At 44.5% G+C, this 25,144-nt stretch overlaps 1 protein-coding gene across 1 annotated transcript; it reads right to left on the bottom strand.

The window, feature by feature from the left end:
* Positions 1 to 945: 945 nt before the first annotated feature.
* Positions 946 to 11,103, bottom strand: ndnf (neuron-derived neurotrophic factor). The gene is made up of 4 exons (XM_041935814.1): positions 10,745 to 11,103; positions 5,065 to 5,259; positions 4,523 to 4,647; positions 946 to 3,393 (listed from the first exon to the last, which is right to left on the bottom strand). Exons 2-4 carry the CDS (start codon positions 5,256 to 5,258, stop codon positions 1,997 to 1,999), a joined length of 1,716 nt encoding a protein of 571 aa, XP_041791748.1. The 5' UTR covers position 5,259; positions 10,745 to 11,103; the 3' UTR covers positions 946 to 1,996.
* Between the last annotated feature and the right edge of the window lie 14,041 nt (positions 11,104 to 25,144).

Here is a 25,144-nt window from a genome sequence, read left to right as displayed (position 1 = left end):
ATACACTCTGAGGCTTTACTGTTACAGTCCTACTTGGTCTGGTATGACCAATAGCAATAGCATCTGGTGGCTAATGTTAGCTAATATCAGTAAATTTTAAACAGATATTGCAGAGTGTCTGATTTTACAGATTTGGTTTACCCTTAAAGTATTCTTCATAATTCAACAGTTTTTTTTGCATAAAGTAAAATTACCGTCTTCATGGAAATGTGCTAAAATGTAGCATAGCATTAGCACAAGTGAAGTAATATCATCAAGTGGTCAAACTGACCGAGTAGTGTCAGGTGCACAGCAATATCTATGGAAAGTTTGCTAACATTAACAAACATGTGTCACCATGAGCTACAGGTTAAAAACAGACCAAGTGATGCTGTAGCAGCTAAACCTCTGAGTGTATTTAAGTCTGCATGGTGCGTTCAATTGCTTTAATTTGTAGATTAAAAGAGAGGATTATTTCCTCTATTAAAAGTTACATAGTGTCACTTTACCTAATATAAAAAAGATGATAAACAACAAAAGTATTTGTTGTATTTGACACAAATTATACCAACAAATCATGATGAGAGTTATTTCAGTATAATTTCAGACCTGTTCCTCCACCTCAGATTAAACAAAATTTCACATATGAATATTGCCTGCGTGGCCACATTTCAATGTCCTCATCAAGGAGATCAGTGCACAGAGCGGCAACACCATATGAGGTGTTTTTATCCAAAAACAAAGATGACGAGCAGGCCATGTGAAACAGATGGTCTGTCCTCTCTGAGCTAAAACAAACTTTCAACCCACATTTCTGCTCTGGCTTTTATGTGCGGGTGCAGTTCTAAGTCAGCTTTTATTTCTCAAAAAATCTTCAGCATCAAAAATATGAACAGTTCTCCAACAGAGACAAATAAATGGACTCATAAGTATGCTAAAATGGACGGATTTATTACTGTACATCTATGAGAATGCATGTCACTGAGACACCGGGCTGATTGCAAATGATGGCGCCAAGAGGTAAAATGCTTCCAGCGGAGTTAAGCCACCACTTGTGTGATCTTAGACAAGAGGTCTTAAAAGTTATTTCCAGGGAATAATTTGTCCTCTGTCGGTCTTTGCTTGTCACAAATCATTTTTAGGATCATTTCAAATTGCTAGTATCAGGTTCTGCTTCTGCAGCCCCAATGTAAGAGTCTATAAACACAATGCACAGTGTGCTCTTTCATCTCCGAGCCACGACTGTGATGTTAACTGCTCGGCAAAAGAACATGACACCCAGGGTGACAGAGGGATTACTTGTTCTATATTTAGTGTTTATGTACATGAATATTGGCAGGACAACTCTGTACATGTGACACACACACAGCGATACAGTGATAATAACACAGATCTCCAGCACAGAACACATTTACAAGATGGGCTCTAGAGCAAACACTGGCTGAGATACATCAGGGAATGTCTGAACTACGACAACTTCCTCATAAAACTGGAATTTCCTTGCAACAGTTATTATTGTCATCAATAAAAACGATCAAAAAGAGAGACGAAAAGTATAAAATAATTTAAATTCCTCCTAAAACATGTAGTGAATATGCAGTGAGAAATCTATACAATGTGGGCAGCTACCGCATCTCCTCCAGTCAACGTGATTTGAAACTGAAGAAACGCACAAATATGACAGACAAAGGTGAATGTCATGCAGCGACAAAGAAACATACGAGATGAAAGATGATCTTCTTTGAAGTTCCGCCTCCCCAGTGGCAACATGATGACAAGACGACAAGCCAGGTAACAAAGCGCCTCACGCTATGGGCCACCCACAGGTGCCACAATGAAATGTAAACATAAATATACAGGTTGATATCTCTCTCTACAAACAGTTCAGTCACTGCCACAGGCCCATCCGCTGTGTGAGTAGTCAGTCTGTATACACTCCTTAGTAGAATATCACTTAGAGTTAAATAAACTTATTTAATATATATATTTATAATAGATTTATTCTTTGCAGAGTCATTTAGCAGTATTTCCTTGTTTTCACCAGTTTGCTCTGGTATTTCACTGAGTGACCACTGTGTCCCACCACGTAAACGTCCAGCAGGTAGGTCTTGCCCGGCTCCAGACCTGTGATGGTCTCTGTAGTCACAGCTTTCTGCAGGTTCGGGCTGTGGAAGTACTTGCACAGGACCTTTTCTGACTTCCTGCGGGTCTCTGGCCCGGCACACTGGTTTTGTTCCCGGCGTCGCTGCTCCTCGCCGTAATTGTCAGCCACCTCCTTGCGGTAAATGCAGTATTTGTTGCGGTCCTGCGTGCCCAGCCAGGCCACGGTGACGGAGGAGCAGGTGCGCAGCTTGTCGAAGGCCTTGATGCGCGTGTCCTCCGGAAGCGAAGGGAAGGGCTGCTTGCTGCTGGGTCTTGTGGTGGCTAGCACCTTCAAAGTGGAGGCCCCTTTCCTGCTGCCCCGCAAACGGATGAGGTACTTGGCTTTTGGCTTTCCCCGCAGCTGGAACTGCCGCACACCCTCCACGTTCTGGGAGAGCAGCAACTTGCCATCGCGCCTCACCTGCACCTGCACGGCGTCCAGACACGTGTGGACGAACAGAGTGACCCTCTGATGGGAGGACACGGGAGCAAAGCGCAGAAACTTGCTGCCCTTTCTCTTGATGAAAACATCCGACACTTTGCCGTCCTTCAGCTCCACTGTCTTCTGACGAGCCTCCTCTTTGGTGCGAGCGAACGTTCCCACGTATGCCGTGCTGGTGTTGGTTGCAGAATTCACGGCAAACACGTCAAAGTAGTACTGCGTGTCTGGCTTCAGGTCTGACACGGTGAAAATGTTTTTATTGCCAATACACACCTTCTGAATGTCTGCAGCTTTGGGCTTGGCTGCGTACGCCCGTGAGATCTTGTTACTTGTGAGGCCTCGGTCCTTTCCGAAACCAATGTCAGAGGGAACAAAGCCGAAGTGCGCAAAGTCGAACGGGCTGAAGTCTCTGCCAGGCTTCGGCGCCAGCATGAAGGTATCGTCGACGCTGATCTTAGCTTCAGCTGCACACATGCTCTTGAAATTGTGCTCTTTGTTGATCACGACGCAGTACTGGACGGGCTGGCCCATCAGAGAGCCCGTTGGCGTCGGCTTCCAGGCCAGAGTGACGGTGGTCCGGCCCAGCGCGGTCACATCCACACGAGGGTCGTAGGGCAGCTCCGGGTAGGGCTGGTCAGACTCTGGGGTTGTGGTGGCGTACACCTTGAAGTTGCTGTCTTTCTCTGTGGACAGCAGCTCCAGCTGGTAGAGGCCGGAGGGCGTGCTGGTGGCCACATACGACTCCACATCGTTACCCTTGTAGGTGAAGAGCTCCGTCCCCTCGTCTACGGTCACCTGCTGTTTCTGCTGGTCCAGAGGTTCAGGGTCTCCTGCAAAACCAAAACAAAAAGGCACTACATGAGCTCTTTGACTGACACAGCATCCGAACCTATTTTACAAATTTTGACAGAGATCTGTTGTCGTGACCTTTACGGTATTTTCCTTCCATTTCATTTTTGGCTTTGAGGAAAAATAATTTCCACCCATACTAAAAATGTTTAATGTGTTGATGCTGTGAGGTTACGCCGAAGCCCTGCAAGCCTCACAGACGATTAGCCCCTCACACGGCAGCCATGTTTTCACTCCAAACATCCCCAAAGATCACAGGCCGGCATTCACTTGGCCTTTCCGGGGAAGCTGTGCTACAAAGAGGCGCCTTGTAGCTTCCACGTGAGAGCGACGGCCCTAGCATAATATTATGTTTGTCAACCAGAGAGTGTGCTCAGTGGTGTACTAAAAATTAATGCTCAAAGATCTACTCCCACTAGACACATTTAGCAGAAAGAGCTGTAAAGACAGGAAGAAGTTCACCGGTTCAACTGCTGCGCCAACAAATCTCTACCAATGGCACTGCAGGTGTCCAAAGCTGTCATTATGCCTCTACTTACAGATGAATTCTTTTCACTTGAGGCAAAGTGCACGTCTTCACCAGTCTAACAATCCAATAAATCACTTTGTAATATTTGACCTGACAAGAGCGCAGACACACACGCAGGTGCTCGTGTATTTATATTCAAATGTATGCTCACATCACGCATATAGGCTCTAAACCGACGCTTTGGTCATCTGGCAGGGTCTCCTGTGCCGAAAGGACGTCCTCCAGATGGAGAAAGTTTTCATGTGAGGCAGAAAAGACGAAAAAGAGGAAGGAAGACAGACAGAGCGCAGCGGGATTTACCTTAGGAAGACCAAGACAGCTTAAGTAAAGGGATGCAATGGCTTTGATTCAGCAGGGTGACTACAGTGGAGTGGAGGCCTCCTCTGAAATTACAGACGTCAGGCTGGGCCGAGTCAGACATCATAAGTGGTCAGACTAGACGCTACGACTGTGACTTAATTAAAACCCACCAGAACACAAAGCCTAACATCACTGCGTAGGTTAATTGTGTGTGGAGGATAGTGATATTTCCACATAACGTGTCATTAACCTCTTCCACTGCTGCCTGATGTCAATTATACCTGATCCCTCTCCACTGGCCTCTTCTGGCAGCTCCTGCAGCGTGAGTTTCCACTCCAGAGGAGCATCACAAGGTGTCACAGTCACAGACAGGGGTGTGTTGTCTTCCTCCACCACAAAGTAGTACCTGTGAAAATAATAGGTTGAAGGGACTGATATTCACATTGACTTCATCACATTTTGACGTTATCCAAAATACTGTGTGGGATAATGCGTGAGCAGAGTGAGGCTGTGGCACAGCGTGACATTATCGTAATACTGACCTTGGTCTCCCTCGCTCTGAGCTAACAGACACTCAATTACACAAACAAGACTTTCTCATTTATTATTTAGCTTTTGCATCACCATAACAGATCGTGTTACAGAGCAACATCTGATGTTTCCTATCTATTTACAGTAAGTGGCCATCTGCAAGTTTAATGTTTTCCTCGGTGGCTGTTATGGCTCAGTCAGCAGCGGAAGGTGGGACTGGCTCCTCATAACAACGTGCAGACAGTTTGAATCACTAGCATTATGCAATTCATACAGTCATTGTTTGTCTTACCTTCTGGGTGTGTCCCTGAACAGATAGCCACTGATCTCAGCTCCATCCGGGATGACGGAGGAGTCGTGGAACAGCGACTTGTCCCTGATCTGCATCTGGAAGAGTCCTTCGTCTCTCGTGGGCAGCTTCTGGGCCAAAGCTCCCAGCCCCAAAAGCACCAGCAGAACGGCGCTCCAACCTTTACACTGCCTCATTCTGAAAGACACAGACAGATCACCTCAGTGTCATTCACGTTGCATCCTGGAAACAGTCTTATCATTGACTTCTGTTTGATTTTAAAGGAATAGTTTGAAATTTTGTTTACGTGTTTTCTTGCGGAGAACTAGAGGACAAGACTGACTCATGTCTGTGCACAGAATATGAAGCTACAGTCAGCAGAGCACTAGCTTAGTATAAAGCTTAGAAATGGTAGGAAACAGCTAGCCTGGCTCAAGAAATTAGTCCAGCACACCCTCCCTAAAACCACAACTTCACATCACTTACTGCTTGTGTGAATTAAATAAATTAGATATAATGTGGAAATTGAGTGAGTTTTAGAGGTGATAGTACGCAGATTTCTCAACGCAAGGCTAGCAGTTTCCCCCTGCTTCCAGTCTTTATGCTAAGCTAAGCTAATCAACTCCAGTCTTCATATTGAATGTACAGATATAAGAGTGGTACCAATCTCGTCATCTAAGTCTTGGCAAGAAAGGCTAAAAAAGCATATTTCCTAAAATAGATTTTCATTTTTATGGTCAAGCATAACTCCGTGATAAAATAAAAGACTTTAGAGGAATTGGTCAGCACATTTTCTCCAACCTTTGGACAGAGCCAGTGTAGCTGCGACAAACTGTCTCCAGTCTTTAAGCTATGTTATTATCAGCTAATATTTAGCATACAGACATGACAGTGGTATCAATCTTCTCATTTCACTATTTCTTTAATGCATGTTATCAATCAGTACTGGTGGCTCATATTAGCAGCGATGTGTCCAAAAAGTCTATTTTTGCAGTGGAGGTTCTGAATGGCTTTTTTCCTATCTTTCCTTTCATTCTGGCATTAACTTAAAACACAAACCGTCCTTAATGAGTTTGGCAACAGTGAGCTTTGGCAGCAGACATTATCGTGTTTTTAGCAGAGGTTTGCTTTCATTTTTTTTTTCCACTCTGTATTTTATTTTGTGTTAAAATGTGTTTTCTTGCCTTCTTTTCCTTTTAATCTTAATTAACATTTAACATTGAAGCTGTGTGACAGTACAGGCGCCATCTTTGAGCAAGTCGGTGAGTGAGAGACTGAAAGGGGGAGTGAAGGCCACGGAGAGGAAGGGGGGGGGGATTAGGCCTCGGTTTTAAACACAGACGTGTGAAGGAAAAGACATTGAAACTCCAGGGAACCACAGTATTTCATAAAACGCTTAACATAAAAATCCCCGAATCCATGTCACTTAAGTTTTATTGATGCTAATATGAAAATGTTTAGTGTGGCTCGGGACGAGGTGCAGCTGACTGAGAGCCTCTCACGTATCCCCTGTCTATTGATTTTGCCCCATTGATTGCAGCTGATGGGAACGCCAAATCCCTGGTGATTTAATCAGTGTAATGACGGCAGATTAGCCAGATACTTTACTGCCATTTACTGCAAGCGAGATGGTGTCCTTTTAATGACCCCTCTCCCTTCCTCTGCCCACCCTCCCTTGTCTGTCTCTTTCCCTTGATCACACTTTTTTTTTTCATCAACACTCTCTCTCTCACATTTGTACACAAGCAGTCGAGCCTTTCCACTCGACTCCCTCTTTGCATCTCCTCCTCGCTCATTGGCGCCCTGGACCGAAGCGAAGACAAGGAAGAACCAGGAGGACTCGGGCCCGGACGCTCCTACGCACGGCAAACGTGGCCTCCGTTAAAACCTCAAGCAGGGGAGAAGCCCTTGACAGCTCCTGTCAGTGTCTCCGTCTCGGCCCGGCCTCCCGCCGCACCGCCAAACTTCACAGAGCAAAAGCAAAGCCGCCTAAGTGGCACTTTGAGGTTTGACTCACACAGAGAGTGGAGATCCTTATCGCCTCAGCTTGTCTCATTCCACTTCAGACGCGTGTCAGTTGGAACAAAGACATGTCTATTAATACTCAAGACAGCTCTGAGGTGGTATGCGCAGAGCCGCTCAGAGCTGTCTTTCATTCCGACATCCCCAAACAGCACGCAGACGCAGCGGGGGCCCCGGCCGGCTCTGTCCACCACACTGATGTCATTACGCATAATGTCTGCTATCACTCATACAGTAAGGGTTTTATCACCACCGTCATTACCGCATTTGATGTGTGCCTTCGGAGTGCTCCTCACATGTGACACCACTGATTTAAACCCCGTGACTGAGCCCCTGCTGCTCCCACATGCGCTGAGCCGCTCAGTCTGCATTGACAGTATGTGTTGCAGAGGGATGACATCTGAATATTAGAGCAGTTGTGCTGGGTCACTGCGGTTGCACGGACCAGCGCAGAGTCAACACGGTCACACGGGCTGCTCTGGATCTGCTCTTACATGCGGGCCCGCGCCATTCTCATGCCACAGAGTTCCCTTTAACCAAAATAACACATCAAAAAAAAAAATGCTGCATCTGGAACAAATAAAGCCTAATGTTTAATTAGAATGGGGAAGAATGTATGATCGCAATGTGAGGAACGGATAATTTCAAGGCTAGGTCACCCGCAATCGTGTCAACTTTGCTTTGCTGTTGCTTTTTATCAGCTTATTTATACATTTATAGCTTTTTGTTTCACTTTTAGTGGATTTTGCGACCCATTTTGGGTGGAAAACATCATGTAAATTCTAACTGGCAGGCTGCGGAGTCTGTGTAATAGGATTTAAGGACCAATACAGCTTGCAGTGGCTTCATCAATAGAGGAAAAAGTGATGATCTTCTTTCCCATGCATGTCTTTGACACATCTACAGTATCAAGAAAATGAGCCCCTACACCACCCTCTCTCTCCATTCCTGTGTGATCAGAGGAATGGGACCCCCTCATTTGAATTACTGCTATAACAGCTTTGACCCTGCTCTAATTTGGGGTCATTACAAGCAAATCATGTGCAAAGCCAAAACAAAATGTTCACACCGTGTTTTACATTGCCCAGATGGACGCAATACTCGCAGCGACATCAATCATCTGCAGAATTAAAATTATTCACGATCCGCTGATGATTAAAGGGGGGAAAAATGCAACAATTCAGCCACCTGATCGAGTCTGCGTGCAAGTGTGTGAGCCTACTTTCCAGCGGGAACACACTGATTAGAAGTGCAGTATATCCATGTATGGAGCACAGGACATGCATCCCAGCCCTGTCGTCCGTGCATGTGTGTGTGTGTGTGTTCACGTATAGTCCGTTCGTGCATGCGTGCACCAAACTGCCCCTGACCTCCCCTTTCTCTCCTCACTTTGTTTAACCGGTCCCCCTCTCTCTCCTTCCCCTCCAGCTCCTTGTCAAGACGGATAAGCCTCCTGCCTGCTGCCACATGGAGCTCATTAACAGAACGGGAGGGAATAAAAGACAGTTTAATTTCAACACAAATAAAGAGACATTTCGGATTCCACCCAACAAGACGCCTGGCAGCGCTCGCAGGACACGAAGCCGCTGTGTGTTTTCTTTAAGGAAGTCTGGAGGCAGATTTATGGTGGGTCCTCAGTAGCGAGCTCCATCGCTGCTGTCACTTCAGGGCCAATGTGGGGGCTTGGAGTGAGTGGAGTATATGGGGGCTGGCAGCCAAGGATGGAACCACACAGGACCTGGACCTGTGGTATAGGCGGGCCAAACCAAAGCAGGTCTGGTGCTCTTGGCCAGCTAAACAGCTCATTAATGAATTGGTAGAGACTGTGGTGAGGGCTCTGATCCAATAATGGAGATTTTATCTGATGTGTGCATGTCCATATGTGTGTGTGTGTGTGTCCAAACCATCACATTCCTCCCCTCCATTCTGTGTATAAGTCTTAACCATCACTCGGGACCTGTCTCCCCGCCATCCACAACATCACTCACAGTTTGAGTTTCTGAACGATCCACATCATCAGAACCAGGAAAGCTGGCACAACAGCATGATGGAGAGGAGAGCCCAGTTTCCTTTACTTCTCACCCTCCCCTTGTTCCTCTTTATAGTCCATCTCTGCAGCTCGCATTTATCGCTGCATCCTGGAATGTCTCTGTAAGGGGGTCAGGTCGCAGGGCCGCTTTCTGCGTCGACCCCCCCTCCCCATTCAGATAGCATTGAGGGTGATGAGGGGGGAGTGGTGGAGGCTCTGACTGATGTGCTGGCATTGTGACTGCAAGGGTGATTAAAGATTACAAGAGAGAATGCCCCATGGGAAAGTCACCCACCCACTGCCCATCATCCGGGGCACACATGCACCAGGCCGGGCCGCGTCGTGGGAAATGAGTCAATCATGCTCCGTTATGGAGGAGCAGGGGAAAGGGGAGGCACAGAGAGCCCGTTCAGCAGCTCGTGTGAGCCGCTCTGCCTTCGCTTGTGTCCATCTGAGGGAGCATAATGAGGGGCTTTGCAAAATGGATGTGCCCGGGGGACTGGGAGCGGGGTGTGGATATGATGAATAATTTAACAAGGAAATAAAAACTTGCGTCCTTAATCTTCCGCCAGTGACTCTGGATATGTGATCCAACGGCAGCGCGGAGGAGACGGTGCACACACCGCAGCCTGTCACTGCTCTGGACGCAGCAACACAGGCGGAATTCTTTCAGCCGGAGAGTTTTCATATGCAAATCACGGTTTAGTTACGGTATGCGACGCAGACCTTCCCATTTTAAGACTTTTTTTTTGTTCATGATTCATTCTCCTGAGAAAGTAGAGGGGAGGCAGTGTGGCTTCACCCTGCTGCTAAATACAGTTATTCAAATCCCCACTCCGGGTATGTCTCTCATTAAGCACGGGCTGAGCGGAGAAGCTCGGCTCTCACATGGACCGGATGAGGAAAAACAACTCCCAGCACGAGCAAAGCTGTCACCAATCTGCCCTGAATCATTTTCAAACGGGGAGTTTAATTTATTATAGGTAGGGGGGAATGATCCTCGTAAGGCGCTCTTACAGGTGCGTAAAAGCACCCGAAGGTGACCCGATGGAGCAAAACACACACCCGAATTGCGCTCTGAATAAAAAAAAACTGTGCGCTTCGCAGCCAAACGCATGGCCAGAGAGAAGAGCAGGCACGGCGCACAGGCACGTTATTGATAAATCGCCTTATTGGGTGCTGTGTCACCCCTGGGAGCATGGGAACCTTTCCGAGGCACAAAAGCGAGAGGATTTTCTAAAGTTCCTCAGCTCGACGGTCCCCATCGGCTGCCACACATTCACGACCCAAACAAAAAAGAAATAAAAAAAATAAGCCGAGATTAAAGGAAACATGCGAGTTCGGGCTTGATTGAAATGTGTTTGAAACTTTTAACTTCCCGGAGTTGTAAAACCGCAAAACCTCTTCCCCTCTCTTTCCCTCCCTGGCAGCCGTTTCAAAGGCACCACTTTACTCCGGGAGTCCGGCTCTGAATTTATATGGAGCTTTTATGCACATTTTGAGGAAATAAAAGCCTTGGAAAAGTTAAAGAAAGGAAGTAAGTTTTTTTCTCATCTAATAATTTCCTAGAAGCTCTGGATCAGACGCAGGAACGCGACAAAAACAGCCAATCTTAACATGAGACAGTCTTACCTTCCAGAATATGAAGCGGCGAAGTTGTCTGAAGGATGGTTCTTGCTCGCAAAGCCACTCTGGTGATCACCAAGGTTTTTCTTCTTAAAGTGCCTCACAACTAAAGCGATCTGAAAGAAAAATCAAAAGTTGTCCTCTGCAGTGTCCAGTAGTCCCCCTCAGTTTTCACCTCTGCCGCTGGTGCCTATCAAACGCATTAGGCGACTGCTCTGGTGCGTGTTTGCAGTTTTCTTGCGGATTTAACTGGTCTCTGGTGGGCAGGAGTGTGTGTGTGAGTGTGTGTGAGTGGGTATCCTGAGTGCTGGCAGTGCGTCCCTCCCCTGCCGCGCCGCTGCTATTGAAACCTCCACTGGATTGGAGGCAAAACTGGTGCGAACTTCTTCCCTGCGCTCGCTGTAGGAAGACTCCAAGACGCAGAACCAGCCCACTCCTTCAGCGCACCACAAGGAGAGGGGGGGAAAAAAAGAGACAACAAACAGGGACCAGACAGATTCACTTCAGTTTGACTGGCCCTCAGACTCTAACCAGTGGCTGCAGAGGAGCAGATCTGGCGCACACATCGCCTGAATTCTTGATATTTAAATGATTTTAAACTTGAACTCACACGAGCAGCAGGAGCGGCTGAGAGCTGCTGATAAAACAGACAGTGAGGTGTCACCAGAGCATAAATCTCGACCCGGCGGGGTTCCCCCTCTTACTTTTCATTCCCGAGCTGTTTACTCTGATGCTCCCTGGAAATTATTACTTAGGGCAGTAGCGCCTTGTGGAAGTCACGCAACCCTCGGGGCTATAGTGTGTAGGCAAGTTTTATCATGGGCCCTGATGCCTGGGTGTGCGCAGCACGATCATAATAAACCTCCTCTGCAGAGCAACTTTGATGATGGCGGAGTGGATTGTTCCAGCAGCGCAAAGTTGCTGATCAACTGTGGAAATTCCCAGAGAGACATTAGTGTCTGTTCCTGGGCTGGAGCCCAAGGAAGCAAATATTTATCCAAGATAAGACCCATTGACTGTCTCGGAACTGAATTGCCCCAAATTTATGGCTTGATGGGGGTCCGTGTCTGATGAGCAGGCGGTCTAGATTTAGAGGATGCTGCTGTCCCCCCCAGGAGGGCCGTCTTTCATGTGACGGAGCTGCAGAGTTTCACGCGTGAACGGCTGCAGGTTGAGTTCTGCTTCCTGCAGGAGCTGGACGGATGACATAATCTGCTCTTTCATTTTTTCTTACAGGAGAAATTAAACACTTACAAAACGATGCGTTCAGGGAATTCAGGAAATAAAAGGCAAACAGCGGGGCGACGTATTTCAGCAGAAAATCATGTTTTTCAGGAAAAAGAACGACTCTCAAACATCATTTTCTAAATGTACAAGCCTCAGACTGGCCGTTCATTATCAGTAAGAGCAGTTCTGTTGGAGAGGAGGCTGCTGGGAGCCAGAAAGTGGACAAAGTGTTGGTACAACAGCGTCATCTAGCGTCTGCTGCAACGAGGCCGCACAGACCTGAGAGCAGCAGCGCGCAATGCAAACAAAGGCCTGTTTTTGTCTTTCTGCATCAAGGTTTGACTCACAAAAGTGATCAGTTAAGGCTGAACGGAGTAAAACAGAGTGGCTTCAAGGAGGTTGGAGACTGTTCCTCATCACTGCACCACATACACATCAGCTTATAACAGCCTGCAGGTTTTTAGTGTATTTTCTATAGCATGGAGAAAGGGACTGCTGGTGTGCTTTGACCTATACACAGGTGTGTGTGTGTGTCTGTGTGTGTGTTTGTGTTGGGGTTATTGATGCCTGGGTTCATCATTAGTGCCGCTGTGACTTTCACATCCTCGGGATTAAAATAGATGCCAAATTGAATCTGCTATTAGCCACACCACCAAGCTGTGAAAATGAATCCACTCTGGGGACATGTATACTCACAATAACCCAGACACACACACACACACACACACACACACACACACACATGCACTGACCCAGCTACATGCCAGAATCTTGAAAATGTATCCACACCAGGGACAGTTTAGTGCAGATGGAGGGAGGAGGGGAATAAGGAGGTGGAAAACGCTCCCGTAATGATAATCCCTCTGCACTATTTCAGCTTGACTGCAGAGACAAAATAAAATCTCATTTGAACAGATTTACGGACACTGGATCCACATTTCTGAGCTCTGTTCTTTTTGGGACGGTCAGCTGAGCCACACATGCTCTTTTCTAGCAACGCCCTGTTTCACACTTCCACAGTTACATACTGTAAATTCACATCTGCTGGTTTCTGCTGTGAGCAGAGCTGCTGGAGCAGTTCGCCGCTTCGCTCACTGGCACTGTGATAGTTTTCACATGTTGCATAAAGCAATGTTTTCATTTTTGGAGAATCTGGAGCACTGTGATTTGATTCAAACACAAAACTGCACAAGTTTACACTGGAGCTACTTCCTGCTAAAGAAATAGTCCCCCTGATGACACACTGATTAACCAGAGTAAGCACCTAGTTTGTAAATGCATGCAAAGATTTCTCTTTAAAAAGTGTGATTTTTCTGCTGATCAAAGCATGGTGCTAAAGTGTAACCGGCATGCAGCAGATAATATAATAAGCAACTGTGAGTTAACATTCATTAATTGATGATCCATTAAGGATAAACTAATCACAGTCATCAAAGGCTTGGTGGCTTGATCACTTGTTAAAGGCGAGCAACAGGAAATCATCCTGCATTAGCTGAGCTGTGCTATATGTTTTGTGCCCTTAATATAAAGCGCTAACATAATTTTAATCCTGTAAATTCTGTTTGCCTCCATTTTTTATGAGTGGCTGCAGAAGCTTAGCTGCTGCAGAGCGCTTAGTTCCACGTAAGAGAGGACATTTTTCTCTTTCTCGGCTCTCGTGGTAAGTAAGAAAAATGTTTTTAGTAATTTGGGTCACGCAGCCGTTTATCTGAGCGAGCATATGAGGATTTAACCCAGTGAACTACAGCAATGATTAATGGTTTATTATCAGTGTGAAACACGCAGGTTGAGGGTCTGACTTGTTTGCCTTTTGGATATCCAGTCACCGTTTCACTGACCTTGTTTTCCATCCTGATTGTTTGCATGTAACATCAGCTCTCATCAGATATCAGCACTTGGTGTTCCCTTGCATTTCCAGCAACATTTGCCAGATAAATAAAAGATTTGTAACAAAAAATATGCGAGTGCCTTTGTGAGTTTGCGGTTTATGAGGAAAATGTGTGTTTGCGGGTCAGCCTGGAAGAGCAGATGCATGCCGAGGGTCATCGTGCACTGGCCTCGGTGTGTTTGCTTTGGGGGATAACTCCATCACTGACTGTGGCCTCACCTAAATGATCTCCTTACACCTCCCTAACGGCTCAGGTAATCCATTAATGCAGCGAGGATGGAAAGTAATATCTTATTGGGCTGAAATGCATTCATACGACGCTGAGCGGAGCCTGGAAGGCGTAATCTTCATCACTCACCTCACATCCATTTAAGCGCCGTCTGAGAGGCTTTCCGTCACAGCGACAGAGGAGGATGAGGTCTGCCTTTTAGCAGCCTGCCTGCTAACACTGAGTTCATCATTAACTCAGCAGAGCTACGACACTGCAGGCAAACATCCACTCTGTAAACATCTCTCCATCACTTTTTCTTCCTGTTGTCTCTTCCAGGAGTGGGGGAGGGAGGAGAAACAATGTGTGAGTGCTGACCTGGCTGAAGATGACACGCTTGCCATCTTTTCTAATTAGGTTTAAGAAGGCAGATTGCACACTGGGTGACACTGAAGGCATCATCCCTGCAACACAGAGTGGGAGGAGAGGCAGAAGGTTACAGTTCAAGGGAAAGAATGAGGGAGGGAAGGATGTGGCAGGAAAACAGGCTGTGTCGAGGACATCCTGTGCAAGTGTTAGCCCATCGCGTACCCACCTGGCCCTCAGCAGATACTCCCATCAGCTAATACAAAATAAACCTGTGAGTGGAGGAAAGGCAGGCCTGAAGGGTTCGTTACTTGAAACCATTTTGAGGCTTTTTTGTTGAGTTTGTGGCACAGAGAGATGCATCACGTTGCAGAGATAAATGCAGATAAACATACACGGCATTCTGGGTGATATGAGTGGTTCAGCCTTTTCTAAAATTAGTCTGTAGGCCATCCTTTAAAACTCACTCATCCTCTCCTTTTCTTCAAAAGCTCTTTTGGCTCTCGACAGAAGTAAAAAAAAAAAAAAAAAAAGACTAAAAGCCACAATTGAAACCAGATGAAAGAGGACACGAGTGAAGAGCACATGTCGTGTCAGCGTCTGACTTCCTCTCATTATCCAATAAGAGAGCAGCAGTGTCTGCGTCCAACTTCATCCTATTATCCGTCGAGGGAGCGGCATGTCAGCGGTGCCTGAAATACTCAGGGGACGGGGAGACATAAACAAAGAGCAAAGTTTAGATTCACAATCACACACACGGAGGCAGATTCCAACAGGAGTCTGTCCCGGGCCTTTTTAGTGAAACTCTAGAGCGCAGCAGCTCCAGGCGTGGTATGCCGATTGTAAACACAGCCGTGAGGAGACAAGTAGAGGAGGATCTGCTCTCCCCACTCTGCTTTCTGTCTACAGGAAAGAGGAGGGCGAACTGTTAGAGGCATTACATCAAGTGTAACATACTGCACATTCACACATATAACAGAAATCTAAAGCCACAATCTTTAGGATTTTCATGAAATCAAATCCTATTTTTGACACTATTGTACTGATGCTCTCTGCACTAGCCACTATTCACATTCTACATGGTAAATTTCATCATTAGTGGCGGGGTCTGCCACCCGATGCACGCAAACAGCCGACATGCACACATGCCAACAGCTTGAGTTTGCCTGGTCACGCTGTAAACAAAGCAGTTGCTCTTCTGTTGTATTTCTGACACACTAGCCGCTCAGTGAGGGCTGGCTGCAGTTTTAAACCGCATGTTTTGTCACCATGGTAACCACAGGTGTTGCAAGATCAACCAGGACCACAATCTTAAAGAGCGCAAAGAAATTAGAGATTATCTACAAATGCATGAATGGATTTATAGTCTTGTAATGCCGTCTATTATTGTAATGGCAGTCATTTCTAATCGCTACAAAGCAGGCAATTAGGTGGTTTTGTAGTGTAACCCTATCTGAGAGATTTGTCCTATTGTGAGACAATGATGTGCTCCAGGATATAACAGCTGCGCCCATGAAGCATGCCAAGCTCGTACCGCTCATGACAGTGCAACACATGCTCGTCCACCTTTGACAGTCGGGAATATGTTCATGCTTTGGCGGATGCAGCGGAGCTATGGCATGTTAAACCACGAGCTGCGCTAAAAAAGAGAGACACATGTTTGACATATGCTTTGTATTCTCAGATTTGAGCATATAGAGAAGACATAAAATTACAGCTATATAAAGTTAGAGCAGCAGTTCTCAAACTGAGGGGTGGGCCCCTCTAGGGGGGCATGGAGCCATGGAGCAAAGGGGGTGAGATAAAACCTGGGGGAAAAAAAACATGGCGGAACTGATTGCATGAATATGATTTATGGGGGAAATAAATAAACCAGTTTGCTGATGTCATTGTGCTGAGATTTACTTCACCAACATTTAACTAGAATCCTTTTTTGTTAGTCCCACTTATTGTTAATGATTAATATAAATTGTGTGTGTGGGGGGGGGGACTTTTTTTTGGCTCTGAAGGAGGTCATGAACCACTGAGTTAGACAAATGAATAAAAACATGACAGAAAAACAAACACATAGATCCTATTTCTGAGTCTTAAAAGTATTAATTTACATTATGCAACGCAAAAGTAGCATTAATTAATATTTCTATAATAACAATGTAATAAATGGTAATGTAAAAACATTACGTTGAACTTTATAACAACTTTCAGCTCATTGTTGAGCTGTCTGGTCCAAAAATGTACTCATTGTCATACTGTGTTTTCAGCAGCAGCAGGCACCTTTTTAGAGAAAGTGTAGTGCAGCAGCAGAAAACCTGATATTTCCCTCAGCAGAGGGTGGAGAAGGTGTTTGATAACAAGTTAAAATGTGATGATATGTCAATGTGTGTTCACAACTTGTTTCTGCTGCCCCCCAGTGGCTGAAAAAAAAATCACTTCCTGCAGGTTTAATCCAGATTATCAACATTTATTTAATATTCCTTTATAATTCTTGGCTATGTAATTATTATGGAGGATGTCAGCATTTCTTGGCTCTTTTACAGAAATAATATTATCTCATATGACTTTGGTCTAATCAATAAATCAAATTTCTTTTAAAATCAGGGCACATTTGTAGTCCTCCATTCATCAAGGACCATCGTGATCATGCAAGAGTCATGCATTTGATTTACCTCGGGCACATTACAGAACTCACACAATAAATTAAACTGTAGGCACTCAGGACGCTCTTCTATGTGTTTCTGTAGTTTTCTCTAAAATGACTTTACAAAGATTGTTATTATTATGATGATTGTTATGATTGCCTTATTTCACACAAACTCTTCCTGCTTTTATGCAGACATTAATGTATGTGCAAGCAAGTTCTAAAAATTTACCAGTACAAACGTTTGATCTTTCCCCACACATGCACATGTAAAGTCAGTTATGGCACTAGATTTCCATCCAAATGCAGGAGCAAAAATAGGTTCGCAACAGAGCAGAGAGAATAGTTCACAATGCAAGTTTTGCCTTTCCAACTTTCTCAGATAACCTTGTAAAAAGACAAGCACTCGTTCGTATGGCATTGCTATATGAAGCCTGTGTTTCTCATTTCTCTGCCACAGTTTCAAAGACAAGGGATTTACTGTATTATTTTATGGTCCAGCAAAACCAGAGAGCAAACTGGAAACTTACATCTAATGTAAATCATGAATTCCACAAGTGGATGCATCTGTAGCGTAACAGCCACATAAAAACATAATGCTGACACCTCAGCTTGCGCTTTATAATGCATCGTAATGTTGAGCAAATAATGACGATGCAAGAGGTCTGTTAATGAGAAGCTCGGAGTCTCACAGATTTAGAGTATGTATCGTGCAGGGAGAGAATGTCGCAATCATCACAGAGACTCAAGAAAGCCCAGCGAGGTGCTCAGACTTTATTAGATTTGTTCTGTAGCTGTCAGGGGGAATTTTCAACCAAAATACTGGAACGTCCTCACTGTCTGTTGAGGAAGATTTTCAGTCGGTCCCAAAAGAGACTTTACAGGAAAAGACCATAAAATCCTTTCGGAGAACATTCCAGCAACAATATCACAGTCTGCTGGAGCAAGCCAAGTTTATAGCTCTGATATGAGATGTTGGAGATGAATGAATTTACCCACCTACACACACACACACACACACACACACACACACACACACACACACACAGCCCTGGAGAAACATTCAGGGAAATGAACGCCTAATTTGCTGGACTGAAAAACACTTAAATGAAATGCATTATAAAATGATGTTTCAATGATTTTTATATGAGTATGAGAGTCAGAGTGGTATTAGAGCAGTTCCAAGAAATCAGCCCCTCACTTCCAAGTGTCGTGTCTGTTTAGGCAATAGCTGGGATGTGCAAAACATTAGGAAAGGAAGTAGTGCCCCCTGCTGGCCAGAGAGGCCAACTGCAGCCATTCCTGCAGGATCGTTTCAGAATTGTCTTCAGTCTTTCATCAAGCTTGGCTTTGCAGTACATTCCTCTGGTGGATATGAAGTGTCAGTAATTCAAAAGCAAATCAAGAATGAAGAATTAAAGATTAAACTTTCTATGATTTCTTCATAGTTGACCTTTTTTGATGTTGCTGTGAGAGCTTTGCCCAATGCCTCTTCACGGATATTGCACTGAATATATACACTCAGTGGCCACTTCATTAGGTACACCTGTACAATGTAACGCACAATGTAAGAATAACTAAAAACACACCAAAGACATTCAGCACAGAGGATGTTTCTGTTTCCTATTATTATTTCTTCAATAGATGAAACGTGTTTATGATATTAAGATTCCCAAACTGGTTCTAAACCTTTCTGATATGTTTACTTTTTTGCAAAATGTGATGATTTATTTCACATTCTGGATGCTCTCAATGAATGTAAGGATAGGCTCTAATTTTTTAAGAGTGTCCTCATAAAATACTCATAAACATAAGTTGTCCCTGAAAAGATCCTGTGATGGACACATAGTAACACGATGCAGGAATTTCATGCTAGAAGTACTCTAACTTTGGCAGATACTCGATCTGATGAACTCAGACTGCTGGAGCCTCATATTACATTTGACTGAACTGAACTGAACTTATTCCCAATCACTTAACGTGAGCCAGTCCATAAAGCTATTATGGAGGATGTCAGCATTGTTTTAAGGCAGGCATGTCAAACTCATTCCATAAAGGGCCGTGTGGCTGCAGGTTTTTGTTTCAACCAAGGAGGAGCACACCAGGCCAACCAATCAACATCAAGGGTTCACTTAGTTATCAGCTGAAGACTGAGATCAGCTGATTAATTGATTCCAGCCTGGTGTGCTCCTCCTTGGTTGGAACGAAAACCTGTAGCCACACGGCCCTTTATGGAATGAGTTTGGCATGCCTGTTTTAAGATAAGACACTACAGGAGAACAAGCTTTCAAATGATAGATATCATGATGAATTATTTACACTAAACACACTTTATGTATTCAACGTTTTCTGAAATATCATGTTTAAATATACAAATGAGACACTGTTTAGTTAATTGCACACAAACTTGAATACAGTTCCACAACATAAATCTGAACATTGAATAAATCCAGGTTCAAAATTCTTCTTTCATTTTGTTGAAAGGTTTTTAAAGAGGGAATTTAGGATGTCTGTTTTTATCACCTCATAAATAAGTCAATTTTAACATCTGTTAAAATGAACAGAATGAATGATTTTCATGTGTGTTTTTGAATAAAATGTAATATAAATCATGAACAAAGCCCTCTGTAAAAACCTCCAGAAAATAGAAAGAAATAAAACTGGAAGGTCTGGTGTATAAAAGTGCCAACGAAGTCCAGATTTCTGGCTCAGAGTATGAGGAAAAACTCATTTTGAGAAAACAAAAAATAAGACATTACAGGTGAATATGGTTAAAACAAAATAGACATTACAATTAAACTTCCCCAACTGATTACCTACATTAAGACAATTGTGTTTTGTATTAAGAGTTTTCTGACATTTTATATTTAAATATGCAAATGAAACTATCCAATTAAATATACACTACTTAAACCTGAATGTGTATTTTAGTCTGAAAGACGACATGTTATAGCAGCAAAAAAAAAAGTCCAAAATCTCAAAATTGACCTGTGCATGAAAAAATTACTGTTTTTACCTGGATGTCTGGTCTGAAAACACACTTTAAAAATGTGAAACATAACTTCCCATCTTACTTTGAGCCAATGGATGCAACTGATGCAACTGTTTTTCAGGAGCTGAATGTTTGAAAGGTGTATTCATGTTTTATAATCTCTCAGACAGAAATTATCATGTTTGAGCTTCAGCTGACTGTGATCGTTCAAAACTGTTCAAAACCACAACACAAGGGGAATCTTGCATCATATCTTGCAGTAATAACAGTTGTTGCTAAAGGACAAAAAGTGCTGTTTGTGTTTATGACAGCGATAAACAAACCTGAGCGTAGCATAATCAGCCAAGACAAGCTCACCTGACAAGGGTTTAATTACTGTTTCACTAAGCTGGTTTTCACTTGTTTTATCAAGGCATCTTAAACAAACGCCTCCATAAACCTGCTCAGGACGCCATCTGGACCAGCTGCCCGTCTCCATTCACCTTCTCCAACCTTCTCTGAGCCGTCAATGGATAAACTGTCAAGCTGGGCTGCGGACGAGTCAACAAAGCCAGGGGAGGGTCTGCCGGCCGGGGGAAGGGACTGTTTACTATATATCAGATAAAGCCTGTTTTGTTTGTTTGATTTTCTGTGGCCGTCACCTGGATGGAGGACGTTCAAGGTTGTGCTTGTCACTCTGAAAATTTTCTACGGTTTAGAAACATCAACTTAAAGTGAGCTTTTTTCTTCTTTTGGAAGAGAATCACATGTTTGCAAATGATTCCTCCCACCTGGGAGCTTATTCAAATCATGACTGGAGAACAGAGCTCATTTGAATAAACTTTGCAGGAAATGAAAGTAAACCTTATATTTTTTTATATTCTACAGAGGATTTCTATTGTCCTCTCTGTTCCTTGTACATGCAGCTTAAATAAAATTAAACTTTACTATGATATGTTTTATTTAACTTTTAATCCAGTGTATTTTCACTCAGCATGAATCCTTTTTGCAGAAATCTCCTCAAAAAGCTGCACAGTCTTACATGCTAGCACCAAGTAACAAGTTTCTGATATCATTGGAGATACAATTGTTTCAGCGTTTCCTCCAAAAATCAGTGGAGAGCCGTCGAGACGCTTTGGGACAGAGAATTATAAAGCAGTTAGATTTGCTTCAACTAAATTGAATGTGAACCCTTTAAAAACTTGACAGAAGCCTTTTTACACGTGCCCTCACTGCGTTCATTCAAGAACTCGAAACACAAGAACAAGAAAAGCTGCACCTTATGTTCTCAGGATGTCGTGCAGGTGCTATTCTCACCAGTGAGCGGCAGTAACGCGTAGCGTGCACGGTTCAAACCGCCGCTGCAGCTCAGATGAGGAAGATGAGCTGCTTTTTTTTTTTTTCCTGTGAGAAGGAAAGCAGTCTCTTGTACCTGGGTTCACATTCACTATGCTGGTAGTATTTATAGTAAAAAGATAGGTAGAGGAATGCAAATACACAACCAGCTCTGGAGAAAAAAGAAGAAAAATGTGTCTGTAAGGCATAAAAATACAAATGAAAACCTGAAATAAGCATAAATTCTAATTAATGTTTGTATTTGTAGAGTATTTGTTATTTTAGGTCTACAGTAAAGGAAGTATGGGAGACTGAAACCGCTGCCATTTTTGATAGATAGATAGATAGATAGATAGATAGATAGATAGATAGATAGATAGATAGATAGATCTAATATGTTTTAGCTAATGATCGGTCTGTTTCCATTAACATATGTGCTCTTCCTACACCTGCTGGCTTCCCACAATGCATCTGGAGGCCAGGGGCGCCTGTCACCGTTGACCTCTGACCCCCAGCTGCAGCTCTGTGCCGGGGACACTTGAGATGCCCCCTGACATTGTGTGGAGCCCCCATGCAGATGCACAGAAACAGGCACACATGTACGCACACACACACAGACACACCTAATTGAATTACCTGCAGTACATTGACGGGCAGGTGCATTGACTCACAGTACGGCCTGTGTGTGCTTGTGTGTGTGTGTGTGTGGCTAAGCAGGTTTCCTCTTTGTTTCTCCTTTAAACAGCGTTAAAGGCATCTCCTTCTGTCTGAGACCCCTGTTGTTGCCTGACATTACAGTATGTGTGTGTGTGTACGTGTGTGTGTGTGTGTGTGTGTGTGTGTGTGTGTGTGTGTGTGTGCCATTCATGTATTTGTGTGCAAATAAGCCGCCTATGGAAAGCAGAAGGTTGCAGGCTGTTATCTGTTCATGCGACTGTTTGCTGTTACAACAGAGCTCCTGGCTTCTGTGCAACAACCAGAGGAGATTTACTCTGACATTAAGATAACGCCATCTCTTCCCCTCACACACACAAGCCGGAGCCACGAGAGCAGACAGATGTGATGTGGACGCAATCGCTGGAGAGCACTCGTGGGAGTATTGGGAATAGGATTAGCGGCAAGGACACTCGTCAGGAGAGCTCTGAGACAAAGAAAGCGGGATAAAGTTGATCGAAGATGGGGAAAGATGATGTAAAATGAGGAGAGGGTTGATCTTTTGAGTTGCTGTACGGTGATTAGCAGCGAGGAGGAGGAGGAGAGTCACACACCCTGAGCATGACAGATGTGCCTGGCCAGGCCTACAGCCTCAGAGAACACAACCACCTAATCAGCCCTGCAAGCCTTCTGCAGCGGGCCATAAAATGCAAATATGTGCCACTCTCATACAGACCTACTGCTCATTCAGTCTTGCAGAATAACACCAATCATACATGGGAGGGCCCTTTTGATTGATTCTGAAGCAGTAGTAGCATTAAGTGGTGGGTGTGACCGCTGAGGACAAGCCCCAGCCTGGATAAGAGATAAGCTCATCCAGGCGTCAACTGTCTCACTGTTTGTCAATCTGTTTGTAAGTTTGTGATCTCGTGGTGGGTATGACATCGTTACTGACACCTCTGGCCGTGTGTCCGTGCCTGATGGTGCGCATGTGTGTGAGTGAGATGACTGTTTACAGAAGCTTAATCAGTCAGCAACACAAAGGGCCATTCAGCAGCCAGAGAGACACAACAAAGGGACAATTTACTGCAACAAAGACACCTCCGTCCTGCAGGCCACGCCGGCTGAAAATCTGAACAAAAACCCTCCCATGAGCTGGCATTAAAACCGCAGACTGCCACGCGAAATTAGAAGCTCAGGTAGAACGAGCCTCGGTGTCCACAAGCCTCCAAAAACTGGAAAAACACTGATAACGATGAAGGGTCAGTTCACCCAAATTACAAAAACAAGCATTTATGTTGAGTGATATCTAGAAATGCAGGTGGATTTGGTTGTACTTATCCAGGTTTGGAGACAAACTACACTTGGAAATTCAGCAGCATCTCTTCCCAGAGTGAGCGTACCTGTCACCTTATATGAAAATAGTTTTCTGAGTGACTATTTCTACTGTCGTTCCAGTGATCACTGTTTACAGTCAAGTGGCCTGAAAACTGAAAAAAAAAAATGCAAAAGTGCCGACAATTGCAGTTCCTCAAAGGGCTGGGTCCAACTCGAGTAATCCACATAGACCCCCATGTTAAAATGCATAACTATATGCAAACAGAGATAAACATGTTTACAGACTGGTACAAAAAATGGTTTTGGTCTCGATAGCTAATTTCCCCGATCATGACAACTGTACATTTCAATTACATTTAGGCTTAAAGTTATGTATAATGATCGGTATGTTCACTCTGAGTGACAGCTGGCTGCAAGGTTTCAGCAACCAGAGCAACCAATCTTTGCCCATTTTTCGGATTATTTGGGAGTTTGATGGAGTCAGGCACTCCAAGATGGCGATGGGTCCAGATTGTGATGGGTCTCACTGAACTCAACAATGGCTCTTCAGAAACCTAGAGCTGACGTCAGGGAGTATACATCCATGTTTTAAACAGTCAATGTCCACAGCACGCTCTTAATGGAGGCACTTTTTAATTGTAAAATGTAATTTGCATCACAAACTAAATTCCATTCAACACCATTTAGGCAGAAACCTCAGTGACAGATATTTCAAAACCTGCACAAATTGGGCTAAAACAATCTGCATAGGTAGACTCCACTACAGGTAAATGACATAATACATTGTTTGCAATTTGGGTAAACTACATCTTACATCTGAATCTTGTGATTCCACTGAGAAAGTCGGTCGATGGCACCTCGGCCTGACGACATCTTTGAAATAGGAAACCAGTGTTGAGTGGCAGACAGGCGGCATACTTCCTGTAGGCTGAGATAGGATTATAAGAGATGGAACACTCCCCTTGAATCCCAGAATAGAGTCATCACTGTTGATGGATAGGTCTGTCAAACAGGAAGAGCTGATCAATCCTCTCCACCCGACCCTTCAAACACACCGAGCGAGCGAGAGCCCTGAGTCAAACAGAGTAATCAAGCACACAAAAGGAAATGCAGATTACCTGTTGCTATGACGACTGCAGCTGCAGTGTGACAGCCATCCACTCTGACAGAGACCTAAATAGAGCTAGCTTTACAAGCACAGTGAAATTTGATAGCGCTTAGTGGGCCAGGTGCCTGCTAATAACCAACAGTAGCAACGTAACCGGTAACCTGATTAAAATGAAGGCTGCGTGTGCTTCGTTTCTCACACTCAGTTTAATATGATGTGTCCACATGCGTGATCAGATAATATCATGCACATACTGATATGTGTGTTCTCAGGTTTACATGTGTTTACTGTGTACACTGGACTCTTCAGTGAGCATGCACAGAGAATAAATCTAAAGGTGATTACCAACGTGCAGAACTAAGCTCAGGTTGGTCATTTGGATTGATGTGTCACATTCTGTATGTTGAAGGGCAGCTGGGAATCAGAGAATGGACCCCCCCCTCTCCCCTTAACACCACCCCCGCCTACACCCCACCCACCCTGGTTGACCCCCTCCCCCAGCCCATCATCATCAGACACCAGCAGCTGGCAGCCTGCCCCATTTAACTCCCTCCAGCTCTTACCGGGCCTGGGTAATCACTGGTGCTCAGCACCATGCGTGGCCACCACACCTGCCCCCTCACTGGTGGGACTGTCCCATCTGGGACCTTATGATGGCGCATTTCTGGGGGGG

The sequence above is a fragment of the Chelmon rostratus genome, chromosome 4 (assembly GCF_017976325.1).
Source record: "Chelmon rostratus isolate fCheRos1 chromosome 4, fCheRos1.pri, whole genome shotgun sequence".
NCBI classification, from domain to species: domain Eukaryota; kingdom Metazoa; phylum Chordata; class Actinopteri; order Chaetodontiformes; family Chaetodontidae; genus Chelmon; species Chelmon rostratus.
The sequence above is the reverse complement of the archived record's forward strand: the minus strand, read 5'-3'. Positions and strand labels throughout refer to the sequence as shown.

Excerpts from the sequence above, each read along its gene's own strand:
- ndnf (XM_041935814.1), bottom strand. The coding sequence starts at position 5,258 with ATGAGGCAGTGTAAAGGTTGGAGCGCCGTTCTGCTGGTGCTTTTGGGG. Across the intron at positions 4,648-5,064 it reads TTCAGGGACACACCCAGAAG|GTACTACTTTGTGGTGGAGG; the intron begins GTAAGACAAACA and ends TTATTTTCACAG. Across the intron at positions 3,394-4,522 it reads GGCCAGTGGAGAGGGATCAG|GAGACCCTGAACCTCTGGAC; the intron begins GTATAATTGACA and ends TTGGTTTTGCAG.